The 26,431-nt window shown below is 57.8% G+C and overlaps 3 protein-coding genes across 3 annotated transcripts; 1 reads left to right on the top strand and 2 right to left on the bottom strand.

The window, feature by feature from the left end:
* Positions 1–414: 414 nt before the first annotated feature.
* SSTR4 (somatostatin receptor 4) lies at positions 415–4,102 on the top strand. Its single transcript, XM_075497099.1, has 3 exons — positions 415–501; positions 885–1,032; positions 1,460–4,102. The coding sequence occupies exon 3, from the start codon at positions 1,508–1,510 to the stop codon at positions 2,747–2,749; it is 1,242 nt and encodes a 413-aa protein (XP_075353214.1). The 5' UTR covers positions 415–501; positions 885–1,032; positions 1,460–1,507; the 3' UTR covers positions 2,750–4,102.
* A 2-nt stretch (positions 4,103–4,104) lies between these two features.
* THBD (thrombomodulin) lies at positions 4,105–7,458 on the bottom strand. The gene has a single exon (XM_075497098.1). It carries the CDS (start codon positions 7,339–7,341, stop codon positions 5,647–5,649), a length of 1,695 nt encoding a protein of 564 aa, XP_075353213.1. The 5' UTR covers positions 7,342–7,458; the 3' UTR covers positions 4,105–5,646.
* A 6,460-nt stretch (positions 7,459–13,918) lies between these two features.
* CD93 (CD93 molecule) lies at positions 13,919–19,252 on the bottom strand. The gene is made up of 2 exons (XM_075497097.1): positions 17,110–19,252; positions 13,919–15,281 (listed from the first exon to the last, which is right to left on the bottom strand). Exons 1-2 carry the CDS (start codon positions 18,909–18,911, stop codon positions 15,263–15,265), a joined length of 1,821 nt encoding a protein of 606 aa, XP_075353212.1. The 5' UTR covers positions 18,912–19,252; the 3' UTR covers positions 13,919–15,262.
* Positions 19,253–26,431: the final 7,179 nt, after the last annotated feature.

Raw genomic sequence — 26,431 nt, 5'->3', positions numbered from 1 at the left:
TCCCTCCGCTGAGCCGCTGCCGGTGATTTCTTGGCGCAAAGATGTCCTTGCTCCCTCTCCCCCCCCCCCCAAAACACCAAACCCCACCCACCCAAAGACAACAGTTGCTCAAAAACCCCCCGAAACCAACCCAAGATGCGGTGCCTGCCCCCTTCCACCCATCGCACCAGGAATCCGGCGCAGGCTCCGGAGCGGGGTGAGGTTCCGGCGCGTACCGGCTCTCGGGGCCAGCCGCGGGCCGGTCCTCGCCCCGCCGCCCGCCGGCCCCCGGGCTCGGAGGCCCGGGGCCGCGGGATGCTCCGCGCCTGCCGCCCGAGCAGGGCCGCCGGCCCCTTGCAGGGGCGAGGGGGGCCCGGGAAGGGCCGGGCGGGGGGAAAGCGGGGCTGCCTGCGCGGCCGGGACGCGGGAGCGAGCGCGGGGGGCGGGCTGCCGGCAGTCGCCAGGGCAACCTGCCTCCGTGCCCGCCTCGCCCGGGCGGGGACGCCCCGCGGGGAGCCGCCGGTGCGGGGGCTGCGGGGGCGGGGTGCCGGGGCCCCGTCCCGCCCGCCCTGCCGCAGTGCCCGCAGCGCCGGGGCCGGGCCGGGCCGGCGGGAGGGCCGGGCGGCGGCGGAGCCCCGGAGGCCGGCGGGTCCCCGCGGCGTGGGCCCCGCGAGCGGAATCCCGCACGCCCGCGGGAGAGGGGGGAAGGGCTCGTCCGCTGCCGTGCTTGCCATTGCGAAGCGGCGAGCGGAAACCAGAAACTTGGGGGGGGGGGGGGGTTAATCTGTCCGGTTATGTGTTTATTTTGGACGGGAATGCTGATTTTCGTGGCACGGGTGATGGGGGCGAGCTAGAATAGCCCCTGTTCCCCCCCGGCAAGCGTGGCCTGGCTTTCGCTTTCAAAGGTGCGGATCCTTCTGGTCGTCTGATTCAGGTCAAGCAGGACTTCGCGTTGCCGACAGCCCGCCGATCCCACCGGAGCAGCTCCCGGCGCCGGCCGCTGCCCCCCGGGAGGGAGGCGGGAGGCTCTTTCGGTCCCTGGAGGATGGAGAGGTAAAATATCTCCAGCTCGCTTTCTCCCTCCGTTTGCTTTCCCCGCAGGGATTACTGAATCCGTTGAGATTTGCAGAGGTTCGTTAAGGCGGACGGCGGCGTTGATTCCCGGGTCAGGCCACCGGTTTGCCGCTGGCGGCCGAGGTGCCCCCACGCACGGTTATAGTGCACGCCCCGCGCCCGCAGCCCCTCAGACCCCAAACGGGATGCTCCGGCCTGGAGAGGGATGCTGCTGCCCTGAGGAGTGACGTGAAGGTGCCCGGGCGGGGGGGTGGGGGGGGTGCGTGGATGGAGCAGGGGGGCCACGGCCGGAGCGGCCCGAAGCACGTGGCCGTGACCCGAGGGGGAAGGCAGGGGAGCGCGCTTTGCGTCTGCCGCGCGCCGCAGCTCTCACCCCCTTCTCTCTCTGCCCGTGCCCTGCCTGCAGGCTGGCACCCGTCCCCAGCGGCGTCCCGTCCATGGACCGCCTCCCAGCATGAGCGCCGATGCCGAGCAGCTCCCGGCGGGGGCCCAGGCGGCCGGCGTGCCCCTCTGGACTGTATCCAGCTGGGCCGCCTCCGAGGTGCCCCCCAACACCAGCGCGGCCGTGGGGGAGTCCGGCTGGCAGCAGGGGCAGGCGGAGTGGGGCGGCAAGGCAGGCGAGATCGCGGGCATGGTGGTGATCCAGTGCATCTACGCCCTGGTGTGCCTGCTGGGGCTGCTGGGCAACTCCCTGGTGATCTTCGTCATCCTGCGCTACGCCAAGATGAAGACGGCCACCAACATCTACCTGCTCAACCTGGCCATCGCCGACGAACTCTTCATGCTCAGCATCCCCTTCGTGGCCACGTCGGCCGCCCTGCACCACTGGCCCTTCGGCCGGGCCCTGTGCCGCACCGTGCTGGGCGTCGATGGGCTCAACATGTTCACCAGCGTCTTCTGCTTGACCGTCCTCAGCCTGGACCGCTACATCGCGGTGGTGCACCCGCTGCGGGCAGCCACCTACCGCCGCCCTCGGGTGGCCAAGATGGTCAATGGGGGCGTGTGGCTCCTCTCCTTGCTGGTGGCCTCGCCCATCCCCATCTTCGCCGGTACGGCAACCACCCGCGATGGCCAAGCGGTGGCCTGCAACCTCCTGTGGCCGAGCCCGGCCTGGTCGGCCGCTTTTGTGGTCTACACCACCTTGCTGGGCTTCCTGCTGCCGGTGCTGGCCATGGGGCTGTGCTACCTGCTGATCGTGGGCAAGATGCGGGCGGTGGCGCAGCGGGTGGGCTGGCAGCAGCGCCGGCGCTCCGAGGGCAAGCTGACCCGCCTGGTGCTGATGGTGGTCGCCATGTTCGTGGTCTGCTGGATGCCGTTCTACGTGGTGCAGCTGGTCAACCTCCTGCTGCCCGGCCGCCTGGATGCCACCGTCAACAACGCCTCCCTCATCCTCAGCTACTCCAACAGCTGCGCCAACCCCATCCTCTACGGCTTCCTCTCCGAAAATTTCCGGCACTCCTTCCACGGCGTGCTGCGCCGCTGCCTCGACGCCAGCCTCTGCTGCTGCCCCGCCAGGGAGGGGGCCGCCGAGGAGGAGGAGGAGGAGGAAGAGCCCCTCGACTACTGCGCCGCTCCCCGGGGGGACGACAAGGGCAAGGGCTGCATGTGCCCGCCCCTGCCCTGCCAGCAGGAGCCCGTGCACCCCGAGCCCTGCTGCAAGCCCGGACCCCTCCTCACAAAGACCACCGCCTTCTAGGGTGTCCCCACGCCTCGCCGGCCCCCGGACGGGCGTCTCCGCCAGGCACGGGCAAAGGGGACCCCGGCCGGGGAGGGGGCAAACTGCCGTGCCCCGCGCCGCCGGCCCTCACTCGTGCTGTGCCGTTCAACAAAATAAAAAGCCATAAGACTGGCCCGCGATACAGTTAATTACGTCGACCGAGTAATCGTGGCCGTTACCTTCGGCAGCGAGGAGCCTCCGCCGGCATCAGGGACGGTGAGGATTTCAAAACGCGCTCGTGAACAGTGACTGTAGGCGCGGGGCGGGTGCCCCTCCGGAACAGTAAAACACAAACTTCCCGTTCCTTCCCAAAACATGCTCTGAAAGACAGAGAGAAGTCCTGAAGCCCCTCAGCCCCGCTACCTCTCTAGCGGGATGCGGGGTTAGGACCAGACTGGGCTTCTACATCAGCTCTGCGGGGCGCCGAGAGCACGGGATCCATTTGACCCCCTTGGGTTCCTCTTATGTAAAAAAAGGGAGTTTCTGAACAACTGAGATCGGAGCTTGCGACTACGCAAACCGCGCCTTGGCAGGTGCCGGGGAGTCCCAAACCCTTCAGCTAAGGGGGAAAGGAAAAAAACTTAGGCCGCACCAATAAACCGCCCCCCTCCCCAAATTCCCAGGCGAAGGGATTTTAGCACCCACAGGACCAAAATTGTCTTTTCCACAAGAAAACCCAGGAGAACCGAATCCCGCTCTCTTTGCCACAGGTGAACATCACCTCTGGCGGTACTCGAAACACAAACCCAGAGAAACGTGAGCTGAAGGACAGCACTGGGGCTATGCCGGCTTGCCTGCACCGAGGTAGCATTAAATTAGCCATTTCCAGCTTCTTTGGTTTTAACTTTGTCCTTTTAATGTTATTCTTGTTCTCCATTATTTATGGCTCATTCCTTCTATTTTAATCACAGTGGTGAAATAACCAGCAGGGCATGTTTTCAGCCTGATGCTCCGCTAAGAGCCCACGGCTCCTTTTTTTTTTTTCTTTTTTTTTTTGGGCTCCAGCAGGGTTTGTGACTTCTGGAGCTCTGGCTGCGAGAGCGGCCGCTGCTCAGCGAGGAAAAACAGTCATTTTAGGGAGGGGGAGAAAGAATATTTCATTAGCAGCTTTCTATAAACCAGACTGTAAAAGCTTTATTGGTCTACACACAAAATCACCATGTGATTGTGCATTGCGTAGGGTATATTTCCAATAAATAAATAAGTATTTACAAATGTGCCGGGTGTATAAAACAAGAGGGTTGAACCATTTACATGAGGAAAGCTACAGTTCATACAACGCTTAGCTTTTTATTTTCCTTGGAGGCTGCAACGTAGCTCTATCGTATCGGGGGGGGGGGACGGGGACGGGGACGGGACACGCTGCGTGATAGCAATCTCACTTAGCACGTAAGGGGGGATGCGGGGGGACACAACCCCCCGGAGCTCTGCAGCCCCTTCTGCAGCCTCCAACCCTCCCAAGTTCTGACCCCAGGCTTGCAAAACTTCCCGCGGGAAAGCTAACCGCTGCTGCAGGCTGATATTTCACGGGCATAAAGCTGTCAGCACCCGCTCCGCCGCTCGCCCCGTGCCCGCACCAACAGCCGCCGGCTTCACCCCACCACGGCTGCCGGAGCAGCACACCCCCAGCCCCGCCAGCTCTGCCCGGCAGCGTGCTGGCTTTGCAGAGCTGCCCCTCGTCTCCCCACCGAACGATGGAGCTGGAAAAACGCATCGTTTCCCAGATTTCCCCCCAGTCCGTGGCTGGGAAGCAAGCAATGGGCCGGATCCTGCCCCCCGGGAAAGTTTTGCCGCGAGCTTCAACACGGATTAGACTCAGCCCCGGAGAAGACTAAAGGAAAAACAGGAAAAAGCCCTGTGGACAGGAGGGGTCGGGTAAGCGGGTTTGTAAAAAAAAAAAAAAAAAAAAAAACAAAAACCAAAACCAAAAAACAGTATAACCCAACAACAGCAGAAAACCACAGAAGAAATTGCGCAGGGAACGCGAGGCTCCCCGGCGCTGCCCTTTCCTATCATGGAAAAAATTACCCGAGCAGCCTCAGTATCCCCATTTAACCTCTGCGCCCCCAAGAAAAGCCCCGAAATGGTAAGAGGGAATAGAAATCAGGCATTTTAGCCCTCACACGGTGACGCTCAGCAGGGTCCCCGCTGTCGCTAGTGTTTTAAGGTGAAAAGTGCTCAGCGGCCAGAGGTGAGAGGCAAAAGATTGGGGGGGGGGGGGGGGTGTAAAAATTAAGATTTCTGCCGACGAGGCAGAGAGGGGCAGAGGAGCGAGGCGAAGTGCTGACCACCAGATCTTTGCTCCTTCTTCCATCACCATCAGTTTAAAAAAAACTAAACCGAACCCAGACAAAGGCAGGAGCACCCCAGCTCCTCGCCACCCCGGGAAACCCATCATCTCCAGCCCGGCGGCACGCTTCCCAGCTGAGGGGAGGCGGAATTGGGCCCGGCGACCTTCCACGGTCCGCGACGCCTCGGCCGGCCGTGGCACGCGTGCTCTCGCCCCACATCGATGCGGATTTAAGCAGTCAGTTCCAGGCGGAGACGTCCCTCCTGTAACACGCGCACGGGCTTTCCTTGAGGCCCCCCCAGCTGCCGGCTTGGGAAAAGAAAAGCCGAATGCCGGCCGCTGCCCGCAAAGGGCGCGGAAGCGGAGCAGCGCCGCGAGCCTTCCACCTTCCCCGCTCTCTGGCGTGAATATTGCAAGAGCCGGCCGGAAAGCAGCGAGTATTTCTGGAAGTGGGGGTGATCACAGCTTTTCCCAAATTCTCTTTATCATGAAAAAATTGCGCGGGGGGGGCGGGGGGGGGGCAGGGGGGGAGTAAATGTTACCCAGTTCTGTCCACCTCCCTCTCTCCGTCCTGCCCGCTCTCTCCCTACAGTTTCTGGCCCGCGGCGGCACAGCCCGAGGCGACCGGCTGAAGTCCCATCTCCTTTTCGTGAGGGCTGCCGCACTTGTAATCCATGGTGGCGGGGGGCCTGCAGCGCTTCTTCGCCAGGTGGTAGCCCAGGGCCAGCAGGGCCAGGGCCGTGGAGAGGACGCCCACGGCGATGCCCACCAGCGCGCCGGGGTGGAGGCGCTCCGCCTTCGGCGGGGTGCGGCTGGGGACGGGCGTCGGGGCTCCGGGCCCGAAATCCCCCGAGTACGCTCCCTCCCCGTCCTCCTCCTCCGGGCTTTTGACGCAGTGGTTCTGGTCGAGGAGCCGGTAGCCGGCGTGGCAGCGGCACTCGTAGCCGCCGGGGCGGTTGGTGCAGTTGTGCTGGCAGAAGTTCATGTCGCACTCGTCGATGTCCACGCAGACCCGCCCGCCGTCGGCGCCGTCGTCCAGCAGGAAGCCCTCGGGGCACTCGCAGGACAGGGTGTGCGGGTCGCACTCGGCCGGGCACTGGCTGCGGTCGCAGTGCAGCAGGCAGCGGGCGGGCGCCCGCGGGTCGACGGCGTAGCCGGGGAAGCAGCCGCAGCGGTACCCGCCGGGCACGTCCTCGCAGCGCTGCTCGCAGGGCGCCTCATAGCAGCGGGAGACGGGCCGGCAGCGCCCGTCCGCCATCTCGTAGCCGCGGTGGCAGCGGCACTCGAAGCCGCCCTCGGTGTTGACGCAGACCTGTTCGCACACGCTGGGCTCCGCGGCGCAGTCGTCGTCGTCCTCGCAGCTGCTGCCGTCGGCGGCCAGCCGGTAGCCGGCCTCGCACATGCAGAGGAAGGCGGCGCCGGCCACCACGCAGTGGTGCTGGCAGGGCGCGCCGGCGCAGGGCGAGCGGCAGCCGCGGCCGTCGGGGGCCAGCGCCTTGCCGTCGGGGCAGGAGCAGCGCGGCCGCCCGCCCGCCTCGCCGCAGGCCCCCTCGCAGCCGCCGTTGGCCAGGCGGCAGGGCCAGGCTCCCGCGGCGGCGCGGCCCCAGCGCAGCCCCCCGCTCTCCCCCTCCTCGGCGCAGCGCAGCTCCAGCCCCGCGGCCGGCACGGCGGCCGTGCTGCCGGGCGGCAGCGCCAGGAAGTCCCCGCCGCGGGCGCCGAAGGGGGTGGCGTAGGTGACGGGCAGCCCCTCGGCGGCAGGCAGGCGCGGGCAGCTGCCCGCGTAGTTGTACTCGCAGAGGAAGCCGTCGGCCGGCGCCTCGCAGCGCCGTTCCTCCCAGAGCAGCTCCCGCGACACGGTCACGCAGCGCTCGCCGCACCGCCGCCCCGACGGCGCCCAGTTGGCGTAGTCGGTGCGGCGGTCGCCCGTCACCCACTGGAAGCCGCGGAGGCGCTGGGCCGGCTCGGTGCAGGGCAGGGGCAGGCGCAGCCCCAGCCACAGCCGCCCGCTGCGGTTCTGCAGCAGCAGGGAGATGGCTTCCTCCGCCACGGTGGAGCGGACGGTCATCAGGTGCCCGCCGCTCCGCTCGCACGCCGCGCTGGCCTCCGCGAAGGGCCGCGCCGCCCAGAAGACGCCGAAGCAGTCGTGCTCCAGGCACTGCGCGCCCGAGGGGGCGGCCGGCTCCGGCCCCGGCCCCGGCCCCGGCCCCGGCTGCTCGCCCAGCCCCAGCCCCAGTCCCAGCCCCAGCCCGGCCAGCAGCAGCGGCAGCGGGAGCCGCCGCATGGCGGGCGGCGGAGGGGCCGGCCGGCGCGGCAAATCTCTGGCATGCCGCCGCCGCCCGCCCGCCCCATTTATAGGCGCTCCGGCCCTCCCCGCCGCCCGCCGCAGGAAGGAAGCGCCTCCGGGGACGGGCCCCGCCGCCGCCGCCGCCGCCGCCGTGCGGAGTGATTGCGGCGGGGGCGGCCCCGGCGGCGGGTGAATCCCGGCGGCGGGGCGGGGGCGACCCTCGGGGGCGGCCGGCCGGCCGCCGCCCCGCCGCTCCCCCCTGCTTCTGCCGGCTGCTCCCCGCCCAGCCCGGGGCCGGCGGGCCGGGAGGAGCGGGGCTGGGGGCCGGGCGCTGCAGGGACGGCTCTGGCGGCCCCGACGGGCCGGGCACCTGCGGCAGCCTGGGGACGTGGGGCTTAGGGGCCGAGCAGAGCCGGGGAAAACACGCTTTCTCCTTGTGGGGAGGGGGAGCAGGCCTGGAGGGAGGGCCGCTTGCCGAAGGGCAGCCCAGGAGGGCAGCCAGACGTGCCAGCCCCGCTGGGTTCCTCACCCCGCTTGCCAGGCTGCCCGCCGTGGGGCAGCATCCCAAAGCCCACACGGTGATGGCAGCAGCGCCCACGGTAGCCCCACAAGCCGTCCCCGCTCGGGACGCCCTGCGAGGGCCAGACCGGTGGCCCTGTGGCCCCCTCCAGCCTAATGGTCCTGTGGTCCCCTCCAGCCTAATGGCCCGGTGGCCCCTTCTAGCCTAATGGCCCTGTGGTCCTTTCTAGCCTAATGGCCCTGTGGCCCCCTCCAGCCTAATGGCCCTGCGGCCCCTTCCAGCCTAAACACCACCACTCATCCGCTGCCCCTCCTAGAGCTTCGGTGTCTCGATTTCACACCGTACCCGCTCGCCCCTTGGCCTCTTCCCACGACTTGCTCTTCTCCGGGGGCGAGGCAGGGTCCCCAGGGATGGTGGCACGGCACAGGGTGATGACTACCCCTGGCAGTAGGTGGCATGTGGCTGGGAGGCTGCAGCGGGCACCCCCACTGCCGGGAAGAAGTGCCCGTTGCTCAGGCATCTCCGCCGCTCTGGACCGCAAACCCGTAGTGATGGCGGCTCCCAGTGCTCATCTGGGCATTAAAGATGCGCTCGAGTGAAGGCAGGGCTCAGGCCGCCAGTCCTGCCAGGACAAAGTCAGACTTTAGAGGAAAAAACAGTGGGTTTTTCAAAGAGGAAAGAAATTCTGAGATGTCCCCAGGGATTTACTGATTTTTGCTAGAGCAGCGAGGGACTTGGGCGAGCCCTTCCCTGTGCTTGAAGGATGCGGTGCTAACAGCGACGGGCGACCATCTCTGCGTGCCTTACAATTTGCAGCCCAGCAAAGCAGTTCCAGAGGATTTGAGCGCAGGTGGGACGCCAGGAAAAAGTGGGATTTCCCCCGGGCTTTGCAAATCAGTTATAAACAGGGCTGGCATGGCCTTGCTCTTGAAATTAGAGAAAATCGGGGTGGAGAGGCCGGCAGCGTGCTGTGCCCCGCTCCAGGACGGCATCCGGGCTCCTCCGCTGCCGGAGCGGCGTGGGGAGAGCTGGGGCTGAGCTCTGGGAGAGGGGTCCCATCCCCGGTGCTCCTGCCCAGTTCGGGGGGGTCTCGCTCCCTTCCTCACGGGAGCCGCCGCCGCCGTTTTCTGAACAGCTGTACCCTTTCCACGTTTTTATCTTTGCAGGGTCCACCTCCGCTGTCAGAACATAGCCAAGAGCAAAATAAAAATGAAAAGCAAACATCCAAAGCTTCGCCACTCAAAGGAAAGGGTATTTGACCCTTTTTTTCAATTTTGAGAGCGGTGTTTTTACCGGAAGACTCAGTCACTGCAATTAGCCCTCGGGATCCCCTGCAGAGAAGCAAATCCGTATTTCCTCGCTTCGCTCATTGCAAGGAGGTTACTTTATTAAACTCTTACGGTTCGTCTTGTCCTCTCCCAGCCCTGTGCGCTTCATGTAGCTCGTGCGAGGCCGTGGGCTGTGGGGAAAAGGGAAAGATGGGGAAACGAGTAATAATCATCCTTAATAATAGTGGTGGTGATGATGATGATGATGATGATGATGATGATAATAATAATAATAATAATAATAATAATAATAATAATAATATCCCCAAACAAGCTGTGCTGTTTGGTAGCTGCAAAGCTAGCCTGATGGAAATGGGAGTAGAGGAGCCCGTGCTTTTTATCAGACACCTTTCCCCCCGCCTGTCTTCGGCCTCTTTCACACCTTCATCCATCTCCTCTCTGGGAAGGGGAGTACCAAGGAAATGCCATTTTCTGCTCAGACTGCAGGAGGAGCAACGGCGAGCTCAGATCTTGGCCTACAGAGCATTCAAATGGATCGTTTCACCCCCTGGAAAATTTCAGCTCTGCTGAAATTTCAGCTCTGGAAATTTCAGCTCTGGAATTTCAGCTCTGGAATTTCTCAGCTCTAATCTGGAAAATTTCAGCTCTGGAAATTTCAGCTCTAATCTGGAAAATTTCAGCTCTGGAAATTTCAGCTCTGGAAAATTTCAGCTCTGCTGAAATCGCGTCACCTGCACGGGAAAGAAATGCCTGTGGGTTTTAACGTCATCAGCCGGGGCGTACCCCAAGCAGAAAGGCAGGCTGGGGTTCGGCGCAGGGCGGGTTCGTTTTCGCCGCTAATGAAGCCCAGGGCGAGGGCTGGACTCAGGCCAGGGTTCCCTAATCTCAACCCAAAGCCATCGTCTCCTCCTAGGTGACACGCGTCCTGTAGGTCTGATCCGCCGTCCCTCTGACCTCTGGAAAGGGGGGACAAATTAGTGTCTATACGGGTGAGCTTGCGATGGCCTTCTGGATAAAATAATTCACCCAGGAAGAGCTCCGTCGCCCTGCATCGCCACAAAACGTGTAAATAGGATAACTCCCAGAAGTTTCCTGGAGGGCTTGGGAACGCCGGTCTCTCTCTGCTTTAGTAAAACCTGTTGTTTCCCCAGTTTTCATTTCATTTTTTTCACTTCTGGTGGTCTTCTTTCTGTTTTCAGAAGCAAAACTGCAGAGAACTGTTTTCAGAAGCCAAATGGGGGGGGAAAGGCCAGGGCAAGCAACAGAAAAAGAACGAAAGAATGTAATCAGTAGAAAACAAAAACAATACCCATAGATTTCTGTTCTCTCTTTTTTTAAGAAATTATAAAAACAGATAAAAATTTCCTTTTCAAGGCTGCACGATGAGAAATATTTTGAAAACTTCCAGGAAAAAAGATAGTACTCCCAAAACAACGATTTCTCAGATCATCACGCTGATGGCCTTGCCCCGCCGCCGACAGCTTGCCGGGTCGGTCTTGCCAGTAGAAGGGAAAGATAATCAGGGCAGGAGAAACGAGATTAATCATGTTTTAATAACTCTTCTTTTATTCCGATGATCTTTTCCCTCCGTTGCCTCAAAGCATGGCAGGCGTCGGCTGATGGGGCCCTGACGAGCTGAGTCACAGACACAGAAATGCCCTTCCTGCTGACATACTCCTTTTCCTTTATAAAAGTGGATTAATCATGCTCCTCCGCAACGCAAAGTTATTGCAAGACGGTACCGGCTGCCCGCTGCGATAACCGGAGGGAGACCTTTCGCTTCGCTTGAGGCTGACTCATCCGAAATGTCACCGTCACCCTTGGGCCAGAGGAATGCTGACAGCCGGGCCTTGGAGTAGTTCTTTTGACCTGCGGTTACGGGGATTTTCTTTGCTTGTTTGCTGGATTTGGGAAATGAGGTTCCTCGTGTCAGAATGCTGACAGTTATACACAATTGAATATAATGCAATAAAATGCAATACAATGCAATGAAATGCAATGAAATGCAATATAATGCAATGAAATGCAATATAATGCAATAAATTGCAATATAATATAATCTAATGCAATACAATGCAATACAATGCAATGAAATGCAATAAAATGCTATATAATGCAATAAATTGCAATATAATATAATATAATGCAATATGATGCAATGAAATGCAATATGATGCAATAAAAGGCCATGTAATGCAATAAATTGCAATATAATATAATATAATGCAATATGATGCAATGAAATGCAATATAATGCAATAAATTGCAATAAATTGCAATATGATATAATATAATGGAATTAAATGCAATGAAATGCAATGAAATGCAATAAAATGCAATAAAATGCAATATAATACAATACAATAGAATACAATACAATACAATGTATATACTATAATATAATACAATAAAATGCAATATAATACAATACAATAGAATACAATACAATACAATGTATATACTATAATATAATACAATACAATATATAATACACTACAATACAATATATATAATATAATATAATATAATATAATATAATATAATATAATACAACAATATAATATTAAATTGTTATGTCAAGATGGAAAAAAATTTGAAAGCAGGCCATTAAGTAGCGTGTACGCGCTTTCCCGTCTATGCAGGGTCTGCGTGCGATCCCACCTGGGATCATTCAAACGGCCCAGGGCTCCCTTCTCCCCGACCAGGACGACCTGCTTGGGGTTTGCTGGTGCCCGCCGGCTGCGTACGAGCCGTGCGCGGAAAGCCCTTGCAGAAAAGGCCCATTTCCCTGCGCTGGCTCGGACGCAAGGAGAAAAATATCTCAAGGCCGGGAAGCGCCGGGCAAATAAATACAGCCAAAAATAAGCCTTAATGGCCAGCCAGGCAGGCAGGCGAGGTAGGGACTTTTTCCTCCGGCTCATAGTTTTATGCTAATTCTCGGACTACCACCAGGGAAAGCAGGCAGTGCCATTTCCCACAGGGATTAAAGCCTCCCGAGGCTGGGTGTTCGTGTTATCTGGCACGGGAAGCGCGTGGCTTCTCCTCCTGCCGTCACCTCCACCGGGCGACCTGCCTTTACGCTGTCCTGTCCCCGCGCCCCTGCCCCGAGCCAGCGGAGCGGAATTAATGGGTATCTTCCGTAAGCGACGGCTCGCCTGCAGCTCGGTTTGCAGGGGATGGAGAGGCTAGACAAACCTCGTCAGGATGCCAGCAGGGAAAATACTGGAAGTTTGGCTTATTTAGGGGCGTTAGACTCTTATCCTTCTCCGTGAGCTTTCTGCGGAGCCTTGCAACGCCGAAGGAGCTCCCCTCTGCCGCAGGCTGGCTCTTTCCCACCGTCACGTTGTCACCGGCGCTGCTCAAATCTGCTCGGCGAGACGCGAACTGCGCTTCGCAGCCTTGAAAGGGCTCGGGAGAGCCAAATGCCAAGAAATATTTAAAAGGTAAAAATAATAAGAAGAGGAAGTGAGCAGACATTTAAAGCATTTGTTTTTGCAGTGGCTGACTCTTCGTGGGATTTGAAGGAAGGAGCGTGGTATTTTGTCGATTATATTTTAACATTAGTCAGTACCTTTTCTCTGAATTCTTCTGGTGGAGGCCGTTTCCTTGCAGCACCTTTCCCAGAAATGGGGAAAAATTATATCCCGAGGGGCGGCTGAATTACTACGTTACGCTCCTTCCCTTGGGTTTATCAGGTTAGCCCTGAGGCTCTGGCAGGGGGAACTCCATCCAACGCGCCCCAACCTCAGCAGGGCAAAATAAATAGGATTAGAGGTAACAGCAGGCTGGCGGCCTCTCGCCACGCTCCGGCTGGGAGCGACGTTCCTGCTAAAATAGAGCCATCCTCCCACCCTTGGCAGCTCCTCGTGCTCGGCAGGGACCCTGCCGGCAAATTTTGCGTAGCCGGTGCCTTATCCCCGTGGGCGCTTCCCAGGGCAGGCAGAAAGGCAGAACCACGCTGGGAACGCTCTTTGTCGTTTGATGCGTGGAGGCACCAAACATCCATCATGAGATGCAGCGTCCTTTTTTTTTTCTTCTTTTTTTTTTTTTTAGGGTTTTCTGGTTTTTGAACACTACTTACAGGCGAATGTCAATGACTAAGACACCGCTGAATGTCATTGCAGATATGGGCAATATGAGTGGGGGTTTGCGTCGTCGGGGTTTTTCCCCGTCTTTGCGCCCTTTTCCCTTTGAAGGATGGCCTTTCTTTGGTGGTCATGTCGGGGAGGCAGCTCTAGCCACCAGCAATCCTGCAGTTTGAATTCATCGAGCGACTTCTGTACCAGAGCCAGAAAAGCAGACCTCTGCCCTCATACAGAGCTACGCTGAAATCAGCGGGATTGCTGGTGGGCTCGGGACCTTGCTGGTGGGCTCAGGACCTTGCTGGTGGGCTCAGGACTTTGGTGGTGGGCTCAGAACTCTGCTGGTGGGCTCAGGACCTTGCTGGTGGGCTCAGGACTCTGCTGGTGGGCTCAGGACTCTGCTGGTGGGCTCAGGACCTTGCTGGTGGGCTCAGGACTCTGCTGGTGGGCTCAAGACCTTGCTAGTGGGCTCAGGACCTTGCTGGTGGGCTCAGGACTCTGCTGGTGGCCTCAGGACCTTGCTGGTGGGCTGAGGACCTTGCTGGTGGGCTCAGAACTTTGCTGGTGGGCTCAGGACCTTGCTGGTGGGCTCAGGACCCAACCGAGATCATCCCAGTGCCCCCACCCCATGGTCTTGGTAGGCATGGAGTGAACGGCCCTCACTCAGGACAGCAGTGCCTGTGAAAGGCTGAGACCCCACTGACTTCGCTACATGGGGGATGAGCACTGATCGAGGATTCGTTAGCGCCGTCCACCCCTGTAGGAAATGCAAGGATTACGTGTACCAAATCAACAGGTTTTGATGTCGTATATATTTATTAAAAACCACTACAGACGCATTCTGTTCAGATTTTATTGGTGTTTCATCAGAAAAGCGACATACAGTGTTACTCAGCGTGTGGGATAACCTTAGTCTTTCAGTCGAAGGCAACTGCAAGGCTGCGGTGCTGTGCCATTGCCGTGCGGGTGACAAAGTAAAATTCAGTCCTGACGTGCCATTTCCACAAAGGATGAGGCGTGTCTTAATTCCGGACCGTAAAAATCTAACACTTACTTCGTTACAAACCAGTTGATATGTACAAAGCATTTCGGACGTGTCGGCTAGCCCGTCCTGCCATGGGGACAGCAGGACAGTTATAGCTGTTGCTTATAATGGCACCTGATTTAAATGGAAGACCGGGGAGCAGAGGTAGCTGCCCCGGGCAGCGCGGTAAAACCCCCTCGGGTTTTAAAATCCCGTCTCTTCTGACTGTAAGACGGGGTACCGAACTGGCTGGTCCCGTTCCGATTTGCTTTAGCCCACGGGATTCACTGGGCCCTGGATAAGTCCCTAACGAGGACACGGATCAGAACGTTCCTGCTGGGTTTGCGGCAGGAAGAAAGGGAGACGCGAGATTATGCAGGTGTAATTGCACCGGGGTGAAGGATGCTACATCAGGAAATATTCCACCAGAGAGAACCCAAACTAAACCTAGGCACAAATCGGCGTCTTCCCTAGGCTGGACGCGCTACCAGACTCCATTGGTAATACAGTACACATACCGGAATATACAAGAGTTGTAACAGAAATCAGGATTATTGGTTTTACTGAGGAATTTGTGGGATAAATAACACCTCTCAGGTTTGTACCAGCTCTGAGCCCACACTTATGCTTCCTTTTCCCTTTTTCATAGTGGAATAAGTGTTATATACCACAATTAATTGACACCTTAACTGCAAAATAAGGCAGAAATGCTCCTGAGACTGTTAACGTCTGGAAAATGCTTCAGCTTTCGTTAAAGCAAACCGAGTAGTCCCTGCGATGTGAGGCACGTCGTTGTGACCGCCTTTTCCCCGTACAGACCCCGAGTCAGCACAGCCCGACGGCGCAGGCATAATTTTATGTATGTAGGTTGTCCCACTGATTTCGGTAGGATTATTCATTTGCTTAATTTATTCATGTAGTCAAAATGCTCTGCTGCCTTCTTGTCATAACACAGACAGGGTAGGAATTTTCTGCGCGACTTCCAAGAACGCCGCTGCTGCGTTCACTGCTTCTCCCAGCCACTGTGCGGAGAAAAGGAAGCATGGACAGAACACTAAAGACATTTCTATCAGCTACATTTTCCTGTGTTGTTTGTTTGTTGGTTTTTTGGTTGGTTTTTTTTTTTTTTTTAAATTTTACAATGGAGAAATGAAGACAAAAAAAAAAAACCATCAGGAAAGGGTTTTCCTCCACACATGGAAGAACAGGATGCAGGTCACTGCCTCCAGCAAACTCCTTTGTGTTCAGTTCCCATTTCTGTAGCAATTAAGCCTCAAGTATACAATAAAACCTGCAGAAACTTCAGGAAACTTATGTACCCTTCAAATCACATGCCTGTTCTTTTCTGGCACCTTTTTGCCTTGTAGAGCATGTGTAAAGAATGAAGCTAGCGCTGCTGGATGGGAAGCAGGAACGGCCCCTGTGCCCCTCAGTTTTTTGGGGAGGATTCACGCTGAAACGGTTCCAAGAGGCTTCATTGCCAGGAGTGGCTGAGTACAAACAGCTCTCTGAAGTCAGGTACCTGGGGAAGACTGGGGAACAACTTCGCCCTGAGAAAGCATTTGCTTTGAAGCGGGGTTAAAAGGTTTATATATAATAGTTAGCAAATATACAACATCCAACGTACTCTTTACAGGGGGAGGAATGGAAAAGGCGCTCAGCCTGGAACCCGAGCAGTCGGGAAAGGGTCCTACCCAAAAACTAGGATCCAACAGGAAAGTCCGGTCTCTCATCCGGCTGCATTTGAAGGAGAGCATTGTTTTCTGTATTTTGCAAGTGGTTTTAAACTGAATACAGTGGAAGCGGGTAGGTGGTTCTTCTAAACACAGTTTTTCATACCTTTTTACCATATATTCTCTGCCTTGGCCCTTGTCTACAGGGCCGGGTTGAACAGCTTTCCCCGTGCTGTGCACCTCCTGCGCTCAGGGGGTGGATTAAGGTCCGGCCCTTACGGGGCTCCGTGCCGCGGAGGGAAGCATCGCTGTCCCACCGCTCCAAACCCAGTGCAATCGCACAGGCTCCCGCACGGGTCTGGGGAGCCACAGGAGTGACAGCTCCACTAGCCGTACGGTGTCTGCTCCCCCGCAGAAGCTCTCTGCTGCTCTAGCTTTAAACAGGTTTATTCTATTACCTCTGACCTAACATATTTTAAAAAAAAAGAAAAAAAAAATTAAAAACCAAAGCCTGCTTGTGGCTGCAGACACCAGTTCTTGCCCTGGTGAAACCCGTAAGAATTTCAAACCCGTTTAAATGAGAACAAGGCAAAACCAGGGGTTGAATGCACGCTGTCTGCTGCCAGGCTGGCGAGGGGGGGGACTAGCATTGCTTTTGGGACGGCAAAGGATCGGGGCGGGCTGCGGGGACAGGGCAGGGAAGCTGCTGCTTTGGCACGTCAGGATTTCAAATACAGGTAGGGGAGACTAAATGAGAAATGAAATTACCCGTTTTCCTTTAGGAAGACAAATCGATACTTATAATTTGCCACTTTTAAGCGCGGTGAGGTTCTGCAGAGTTGGCGAGCAGCCCCGGCAGGCAACTTCAACCCCATTCCCTCTCCACCTCGCAGCACCGTCCCTGTTAACCCTTCCTTCCCTCGGAGGAGCGGCAGCTGGTTTATAAACCGCAGGACTGATTGGGGCTGCCTTCCCACCCAGGGCCGGGACCTGCCTCTGGCAGGAGATCAGCTCCCGCGTTGCAAGGAACCCCAGGGCAGGCTCTCGGACGCGCAAAGCCGTGTTGAAGAGACAGCATCACCCCTCTTCCCTCTTAATTTGCAAAAACGCTCTCTGCCGCTCACGGCTCTGCACACACCCCACACCCCCCCCGCCTTGCTGCTCCGGGCACCGTTACCTGTGCTGGCCGCCAGCCCCACGGCTCTCCGGCTGCTCGGGCACCCAGCAGTAGTTGTCCGCCGCGCTTTTGGCCGGCCGCTTCTCCCGCTTGGCCACCCTCCTCCTGCAGGCCAGCAGGGCCAGGGCGAAGGCCAGCAGCAGCAGGATGGCGACCAGGCTGCCCAGGATGTAGTAGAGGAGCAGCCTGGGGCCGTCGGCGCTGTGCTCGGGGCCGGGCGCCGACCCTACTGCCGTGGGGGCCGGCAGCGTTGCCCCAGCGGGGATGCCCAGGCTCTGGGGGATGCCCGTGGTCCACGGGGCACCCGTGGCCCGGGGGACGCCCGTGGTCTGCAGGCCGTCCGTGGCCCGGGGGCCGCCCGTGGTCCGCGGGCCGTCCGTGGCCCGCGGGCCGCCCGTGGTCCGCAGGGCGCCCGTGGCCCGGGGGACGCCCGTGGCCCGCAGGGTGCCGTTGGGGGTCCCCGGGGGCTCCTCGCCGGCGGCGGGTGCGGCGCGGCAGCCGCGTCCATCCTCCTCCGGGAGGAAGCCGGGCGGGCAGAGGCACTCGAAGCCCCCGGGCAGGTTGCGGCAGGGCCCGGGGCAGGGCTCCCGCAGGCACTCGTCCACGTCCAGGCAGGCTTCGCCGCTGCCGGGCCGGCGCTGGTAGCCGGGCCGGCAGGCGCAGCGGAAGGAGCCGGGCAGGTTGAGGCAGAGCTGGGGGCAGACGCCGGGCCGGGCGCACTCGTCCTCGTCGCGGCAGTGGCGGCCGTCGGGCCCCGCCGGCCGGTAGCCGGGCCGGCAGAGGCAGACGAAGCTGCCGGCCGTGTTGCGGCACTCCTGCGGGCAGGGCCCGGCCAGGCACTCGTCCACGTCCAGGCAGCGGCGGCCGTCGGGCGCCAGGGCGTAGCCGGCCTCGCAGCCGCACTCGAAGCCGCCGGGGCGGGCGCGGCAGGTGCCCTGGCAGGGGTTGGGGCGGCAGGCGTCCTCGGGCAGGCAGGAGGTCGCGTCGGCGGCCAGGGCGAAGCCGGGGTGGCAGGCGCAGCGCGGGGGCTCGCCCGGCGCCTCCAGGCAGCGGTGCTGGCAGCCCCCGTTGCGGCGGGCGCAGGCGGCGGGGCAGAGCGGCCCGGGCGGGTGCCAGGCGAAGCCGCCGCCCGCCAGCGGCCCCTTGCAGACGGCGAAGGCCGGGGCCGCGCCGCCCTCGCACTCGGCCTCCGCCAGCGTGGCGAAGGGGGCGGCCGCCAGCCGCGGGCTGCGCACCCCGAAGGGGGTGGTGTAGCGGACCCGGCCGGGCCCGGCCAGCGGCAGGGGCCCGCACATCCCCCGGAAGCTGAACTTGCAGAGGAAGGCGGGCAGCGGGGCGCGGCAGGGGCCGTCGGCCCAGCCGGCGGTGCCGGCGGGCCCGGCGGGCCGCAGGCTGACGCAGCGGGCGCTGAGGCAGGTGACGGCGGGCTCGGCCAGCCAGGCCGAGTAGTTGCCGGCCTCCCCGCCGGCCGCCCAGGCGAAGCCCCGCAGCGGCTCCTGCGGCTGCACGCAGCGGCCCCGCGCCAGCGCCAGCCCGATCCAGGCCGGGCCCGGCCAGGCGGCGGCCTCCAGCAGCGCCCGCAGCCGCTCGGCCTCGGCGGGGCTGCGGGCCGGGGCCAGCTCGCCGCCGTTGTGCCGGCAGTGCTTCTGCGCGCCGCTCCAGCCCAGCTCGGCCCGGTGCAGGGTGTAGCAGGCGGTGCCGGCGCAGAGCACCTCGGCGTCCTCCCCGCCAGACGCCGGCGGCGGCAGCGGCAGCAGCAGCAGCAGCAGCGGCGGCAGCGGCAGCAGCCGGGCGATGGCCATCCCGCCGGCTGCACGGACGGACGGACGGACAGACAGAGGGACTCGCCAGCCGCCGACTCACATCCCCTCGTCCCGCCGAGCTCGGCCTCCGCGCATCCTGTGCTCCCGGGTCTCCTATTTATCACCGGAGGCTACGGCTTCCTGTAGCGTGCTCTGCCGGTTGCCGGCGGCCCAGGGGCTCGCCTCGCCGCCTGCCCCTTCCCCCGGCGCAGCGGGCTCCTCGCTCCCATCCCAACGCTCCCATCCCAAGGTGCGCGCCGGCCCGCGGCCGGTGCCGCTTTTCTGCGGGAGAAACTAGCCGGGTTCCCGCTTTCTTTGGGGTTTTTCGAGGGCTTGGATCGACTCGCTCACCCAGCGGATGATTTTGCTAAGCCCTAATAGGGCCTTGCAGTCTTCAAGCGTGTATTGCTAAAAGGGGAAAAAAAAACACCAAAAAAACAACCCCAACACAAATAAAGAGCCGTGGGATCCCTCGCTATCGGCCTCTAACAGAAACGGAATATTTGGCGCGGTGTCTCATGCGCACGCTACATTTCCAGTGCATTTTTCCCCTTCTTCGTGCGCTTTAAATAGACGGACGAGCCCTGAAATGGGAGTTAGGTCGTGGGAAGGTCCAGGCTGCCAGGACGGAGCCAAGCTGGGCCGGTCCCCCATGCCGTCCGGAGCAAACCCTCCGTGCCGAGGGCAGCGCTGGCCGGCGGCTGCCCCAGCATCACAGGGGTGAGGGTTGATGCTGTGATGCTCTGCGTTAATAACTCGCTAATCACTTGACCCCGCTCCGGTGTAGTGCGGCGAAGCGGCTGGGCTTGGCTGATGTCAGTGGCTCTCAGAAGGCCATTAGAGAAAGGGCAGAGGCATTAATATAGCACGCTCTAACCTTTAAACAAACATTAATGTTGCAAAAGCCCTTAAAAGGGCTTGAGGCAACTTCGCCACAACAGCGTTTTAGGATCCAAAAGCACTTTAGCAGCGTGACTGCAATTTAAATATTTTGAAATATTTAAATGCAGTATTCACTGGGGCAGAATTTGCTTTAAAATGAAAATTATTCTTTTTCAGTCCAGGAGATGCCAAGCAACACGGTGACTTCTTTTCTGCCCCGGCGCTGCAGCGGGCGTGCTCGCCGTCGGGGTGCCGCAGCCACGCACGCAACCGGCCGTGCGCGTATGCGAACCAGCGTTTTGCACATCTGGGCACCCCCCGTGCATGTCCTGCTTTGTTTTATTGTTTGATTTTACTGTCAAGCTGTCCTTCTCAAGCGGATCCCTGCCCGCAGAGCAGCGTCTGCAGAGAGGTCAGGATGGTGACGGTGTTACGGAGGGCGACGATTAATGGAGCGCCCCGAAGAAGGGAGGACTGCAGGAGAGGCTCTCCAGATGCGGTGCTCCTTGCGCTTGGCGCTTGCTGGGATAGCAAAAACGAGCAAAAAACTCAGGAGTTTTAGCAAAAAAAGCTAATCCTGGTTCCCTCGCTGGCAGTCCGCCTGCCCTTCTGCGTCCGGGGATCATCTCCTGGAGCTTCCCTCTCGCAGCAGCTAACTCAGACTTTAACCCCTTGACCTGTGAGTCTGTCTTATCTTTTCATGCTTAGCAGGCATCCGTCCTAACCATGAATTCAATGTTCATTCCAGTAATCTTCCTATTTGTTGATTTATCTGGTTTTTGTGTGCTGAGTTAGCTCAGTAACGCGGTAGTGAGCGACAGCAATCCAACCGAGGAACCGAAACGAGAAACCCCCTTGTTCGCTTCCCTCCTTTATAACCTAAATAGAAAAGTCTCCAAAAATCCCCGTACTGAAGACTGCAGATGTCCGTTGTTCTTCCCCGGACCTGTTTATGTACGGCATTCCTGGAAGGCCCCCGCTCGCTGGGATGTCCTCTGGTCCGCAGCAGGGACCGCTGCTGGGTTTTGGCTCTTGGCACATCTGAAGGTTGCAAAGACCTTTGATGCAAAGGAGGAGGGGGCAGGAGCTGGAGCCCCTTCACCAACCTCTCCTGCACCCTACAGTTTGGCAAGCTACGGGGTGGCACTGGCTGCGCTAAAAAAAAAAAGAGAGAAGCATCATTTGGGTGACGCGGAGGTGTCGCTCCTGTCCGAGCTGAGAATAAGATGCAGGGATCCAGAGCTAACACTCCGAAACCGCGGAGCATTTTGGGTCAGCGGCCACACCGAAAAACTGCGTTGGGAGGAAAAAAATACTTTGATGCCATCTCGAATCGGTTTTATTCAGAATTTCCTACTGGAAAAAAACGTGGGGAACTTGCTTTCGACTTGTACAAAAGAAGAGAGCTCAACACGAAAGCATTTCCTTTCTGCGAAACGAGTACATGTCTCCGCTTTTATAAAAACACTGCTGGTGTTTGCTCTGTCCAGCTGAAATGGTCAGACACGCCGAGGCCTCAGCTGACGATGTGTTTCAGCAACCCAAACGAGCATTTTTTGTCCAACCGAGTTCCATGGACAAAAAATGGCCATTTCTAACTGTAGCTCCTCCGGACATTTCCAAGCTGGGGTCATGGACAAAACCAAACCCACTTAAAAATAATTTCTAGGTGCATGTCTAAGAGGTCATTCCAGCAGAGTAATTAGTGAATTGCTGGTGATATTCTTCATTAGGATGTGTACGAGGTCTAATCAGGTAGGAGTCAGGGCTCCTGTCCCAGGGAAGAGAACTTCTTTTTCAAGCCAGCGGTGTCGGAGCCTTTCCTTTGATTTGCAAGAATATAGCTAATAACTTTTTCCAGTGGCTTTATTTTTTTTTTCCCCAATAAATGTTTGAATGTTCCTGCTAGAGCTGTTTACGGGCTGGTTACGATTTCATGGACAGGAAACCTCCCCCCCCCACACTTTTTAGTCAGATCTTCATCTGCGAAGCTTACGCTAATATTTTTACCCACGGTTTTGGCAAGAGAGTAGTTTTTGGTAACTTAAAAACACATTGTGCTTCTATTGTTTTTTATTAAATATGCCACGCTATTTAAATTTTCTTCTCAGTTGGGCTGATGTTCCCATTTGAAAATCAAAGTCCTGGTTCCTAAGTTAAAAGGGGGTTTGTTTCTCAGCCCCCCGCGGCTGAACACGTCTATAAACCCCTGTTTCACATAATAACCAAAACCAAATTATCTTCTGGAGACCAGAAATCCTGCCGAATGGTATGCCGCACTGAAAAAAAATATACAGTTAAATAAAAAAAAAAAAATTAAAAATCAGCTTGCTGAAGGAACTGGTTAAAAAATGTTTCTCCAAGGCCAAAGAAGGAAACGTGTACCGTCTGCTTGACATCAGCCACGGCTGTTTGTGCAAACCCCCAAGGCTGGGACAAGGGACAATGGGGCCGGGGGGGGGACACCTGCGCCAGCAGCGGCCGGAGAAGAATAGGAGGAACTGGGCTTCCTCTGGGGACCTCCTCAAGGACGTGGCGTCGGGTCGGTGCTGCGCAGCAAACCGCCCGCTGCCCCGGGCGAGGAGCGGGGCCCGGCAGCCCCAGGGCGGTGGGTGGGCTCTTGGGATGGGACAGCATTTTTTGCATGTGAAATTTTGGGGAATTTGGGCGATGTGGAGCTGGGTTGACTCCTGCTAATGCCAAACGCGGGCACTGGAGAGGCTGCTGCGTGTTTGCACTTGGGTTTCGATGATTTACAGCAACACCTTATTGGGTATTAAGATTTTTACCATCTGCTTTTAAAGCAAGAAAATCTTAATACGGTCAGAGCGGACTGGAACGTTTTCCAGCCAAATACTTCTGAAGGATGATGCTCAGTGGCCGGTGTTGGAGTCCCTTGCTAAGAAGCAGGAATTAGCAGGGCTGTAATGGAAACAAAATCCTAAGTACCAGGAACAGGACGTTGCTTTTATTTAGTTTCTAGCTACCATCGTTATTATATTTTTGGCAACAGGAGGTGCATGTGCTTGCATGCCTTGCAGTCAGGTAGAGCAGAATATGGATTTTTGTTAAGGGTCTCATAATTATGGAGCCGTGGCGTGTCGTTAGCTTGTTCCTTCAGCAACTCAAAGCAAGTATTTCTGACATACTTTTCGGCTGCAGCCGGGTATGGGGAGGTGTTCGTCCTTCCCTGCTCCCGCTCTGCCGGGCTTGCCGTCCCGGCAGGCTCAGCGCAGCCCCGGGTGCTGTCTGAGATGAGCCCCAGGAGTCACAAAGCCGGCTGCTTAACGCTTTAGCCAAGCTGCTGGAGACCCTGCGAGTTATTTAAAAACGCCTGGAAGGAAGTAGAAAAGCAAACAACATTGAATACAAGGGCAGGGAGGGGGAAGAAAAACCGCTTCCAAAACCCGGAGCGTAACGGGACGGGCGGAGAAAGGCTTTGCAAACAGCCGACGCCGGCTACTGGGAACCATCTCTGCGACTGGGAGGGGAGCAAGCGGGGTCTCGCCCTCGGGGGGGGGGGTCCGTTCGCGCCAGGTTGTTGTCTCGTCCTCGTATTCTTCTTCTCAAACTGCAGATGACGTTACAAGCCTGGTTGGCCGCGGCACCCAGGAGCGGGCTGAGCCTGCATGTCGAGGGAACGCCGCACAGTCCCACCGGTGCCACAGTTTCTTCGTTAATGCAATCCTTGTCTTTGCAGGACATAGATGCCCTCTTCAGTTATTTTTCATTTTTTTTATATATATATATTACAATATTACACACACGAAACACGTACGCATACTTCGTACACAGGTTTATAAACCTTATTCTACATATTTTTATCAACAGGTATATTAGAATTCCCTTTGGGCTACAGAAGGTTCTCCTAAGTCCGCCTGAGGAATATCACGCTCCGCAAGTCCTCCCAGGATTTTTGCAGGGGCCTTTACACAGAGGAAGAAAAATACTCCCCGTGAATAAATGCAACAAAGTCAACTTTATAAGAAAAGCGAATGAAAATATTTCACATTCTTTAGCGGTAATGGCTCGGAATGATTTTTGTAAGACCTTCTTTTAGCGCTGTTAGTTTTTCTAAGTGGCTGTAACAAAGAAAGGGCCTCAGCGCGCAGGGGAAGGATGTGTTTCCACCTTGCTTTCGGTTGTTAAAACAGCTGGGAAGGCTCGTGAAGCACTAACACAGCCTGAGATCCCCGCCGGGACAGCAGAAGTGCTGCAAAAAGCCGCTGCCGACGGCAGCAGGAGGAAGCCGAGCAGCCAGCTGGGACCGGGCGATAGATAGGACCACAGCCAGCGTTATTCGGGTTTATTCTGGAGCAGACGGACCGCAGAGCCCCGGAGATGCGGTCACCCCCAGTGCCGAAGAGCATCGGCTTCGGGCGTCAGGTCCACGAAGCCGTTTCTGCATCAGGCTGTGCAAATCCCGCAGGCACCGGGATCTGGATGCTTTTGAACAGCGAGGGGTTTTTAAAATAAGACGTTATCAGCGGCTCGCATGAAAGGCAGCCCCATGAAGAGAGCGCTTCCCTCTCCGCCAGTCTCGCTGGCTTCGCCCGCCCGCCCGGCGGAGAAGAAACGGTGCCTTTTATCCCCAAAGGCTGGGGCCGGGCACGGTGCCGCGTGCCTCTGTTTATCTGTCCCGCCTTTCCCTCCGTGCTGCGGGCGATGCTGCCCGTTCGAGGTGCAACGCTGGAACGGGGGGGGCTGGATAAAAGGGGGGTGCTGGGGTGGGGATGCTCGAAACCTAAACAGGCATTTCAGCAGGAAAGCGGTTTGGCAGGCTCTCAGCGGAGGAGGATCCCGTGTCCCGCAAAGCTGGTGATTTTTTTACGGGCTCTGCTAGTTTCGGAGCGGAGCCCTTCGTGAGCAAACGCAGGCGATAGCCGTGGAGTCGGGAAGGGTTGTTCGATGGTCATGGGCCAGTGGCTGTGGCCGGGGAAAACGCAGCTCGTGTGCCAGCCTCTGCCACTCTTCTGGGAGAAACTGCGTTTCCCTGGGGCGTTTTTTCACCTTCAGAAACACCTTTTCCCCCTGCTCCGGAGGAAGGGATTACCGAGGGCCAGCAGCAGTCTGCTCTGGTTTTCACCCCCTTCTGCAAAAACCCCTGCAGAAAGTAGCCACCTTTTCCAGAGCAAATGAAAACCTGTTTAAAATGACATTTACTTCGAAAAGTTACCGTAATTTGGCAAGCTGGCCCTATTTCGTGATAGTGACGGTACTCAGTCGCTCACGTGCACGAAGGCAGCACCAGGGAGCCTCTTTCGCGGCTGAGCCTTGCCACGCAGACGCGAGAGGAGAAGGCATCCCCCTCTGCACAGCGCCCGGCTCTCCGTCCTCACCTCGCCGCGTGTCCCGCCTTCCGGAAAACTGCACAGAAGCGGCAATCCCACGCCCAAACAACGCTTGGACCACCTGAGACTAATAAATAGTCTTATTTTATTGAGCTGTGGTCCTAGCAAACCTTGGGAGATGCAGTCAAAAAAAAACCCCCACCGAAGTGTTATTGATTTATTAAGTGACGAGCGTGTTTGGGTCCCAGCTAGGAGTGTCTTGGTGGGCCGGGTGGGAGGACACCGAGACCTGACATCTCCCCTGCTGTAACGGCGTTGCCGGGGTGCTGCCATGCCTTTCTCGACGGTTTTCTTTTCCCTGGGCTCCCCTGGTTTTTTGGAGCAATATAGCGACTCGTTGCTTATAACGATTCATTGCTTAGGCAAGGCGCGCGTCGCGCGAGCTACGGCTAAAGCAACTAACTGTATTTTTTCCTTTCCAAAGCGACGGGTTTTGTGGGTTTTCCCTTTGTGACCGACTCTTAGCTTATTTCGTATAGGTGATACCTGCCAAGAGCGGTTGGGCCCTTCAGCAAGCAGCCCTCGCCTGGGTAGCACGTCTGCCCAGGACAAGGACCTCGGCAGGGCGCAGGCATCGCCCCGGGGATGGGACGGAAGCCCCGGCGGGGTTAAGCGGGATAGATTTGTCCTCCTCCTGCTGTTGGCAGTTTTAGTGAGGAGAGCACTGTGGTTTTTCTCCCTGGGAAGAGGATTACAAGAAGGACGGGAGTGGGAGGAAAATCAAAACACATGTGGGGAGGACGAGATGGGAGGGAGAGGCAGCACGCATCCAAACTCATAAACTGTCCCCTTTTCACTCGTTTTATTGCCTTCAGTTACTTCTCTGGGCATGAGATTCCCATGTAAATTGTGTGTCTGTCTTTATTGGCAGCTGGGGAGCGGCTCCGAAATGTTATTTTTTATGAAGTTAGTTCCCCGATGAAATGGGTGGTTTAAAGGGCAGATGGTTACCAGGACTGGGTGTCTCGTCGCCCTGTCCTCTCTCCTGCCATCCCGATGGCCGTGGCAGATCTATACGTTTTTTCTGGGGAGCTGCTTATGCCTTAGCTGCTTACGCTAATCATCAAGCCTTGGGGCCTGCACTTGCTTTTCCGTTTATAACAGGCTTTGCTGCTGTTATTCGTGTGCAGCGCAGCTGAACCAAGCAGTACCGAGCTGGGCTTGGGCTCTGCTGTGGCTGGTTCTGCACATACCCACGGCAACGAGAAAAAAATCCCTCGCCCGGAAATATTTGTAACCTACACAAATTCCATGTGGACGGAAGGATTAAATCCAGTGGGAGGGTTT

The sequence above is a fragment of the Mycteria americana genome, chromosome 3, assembly GCF_035582795.1.
Source record: "Mycteria americana isolate JAX WOST 10 ecotype Jacksonville Zoo and Gardens chromosome 3, USCA_MyAme_1.0, whole genome shotgun sequence".
Classification (NCBI taxonomy): domain Eukaryota; kingdom Metazoa; phylum Chordata; class Aves; order Ciconiiformes; family Ciconiidae; genus Mycteria; species Mycteria americana.
The sequence above is the reverse complement of the archived record's forward strand: the minus strand, read 5'-3'. Positions and strand labels throughout refer to the sequence as shown.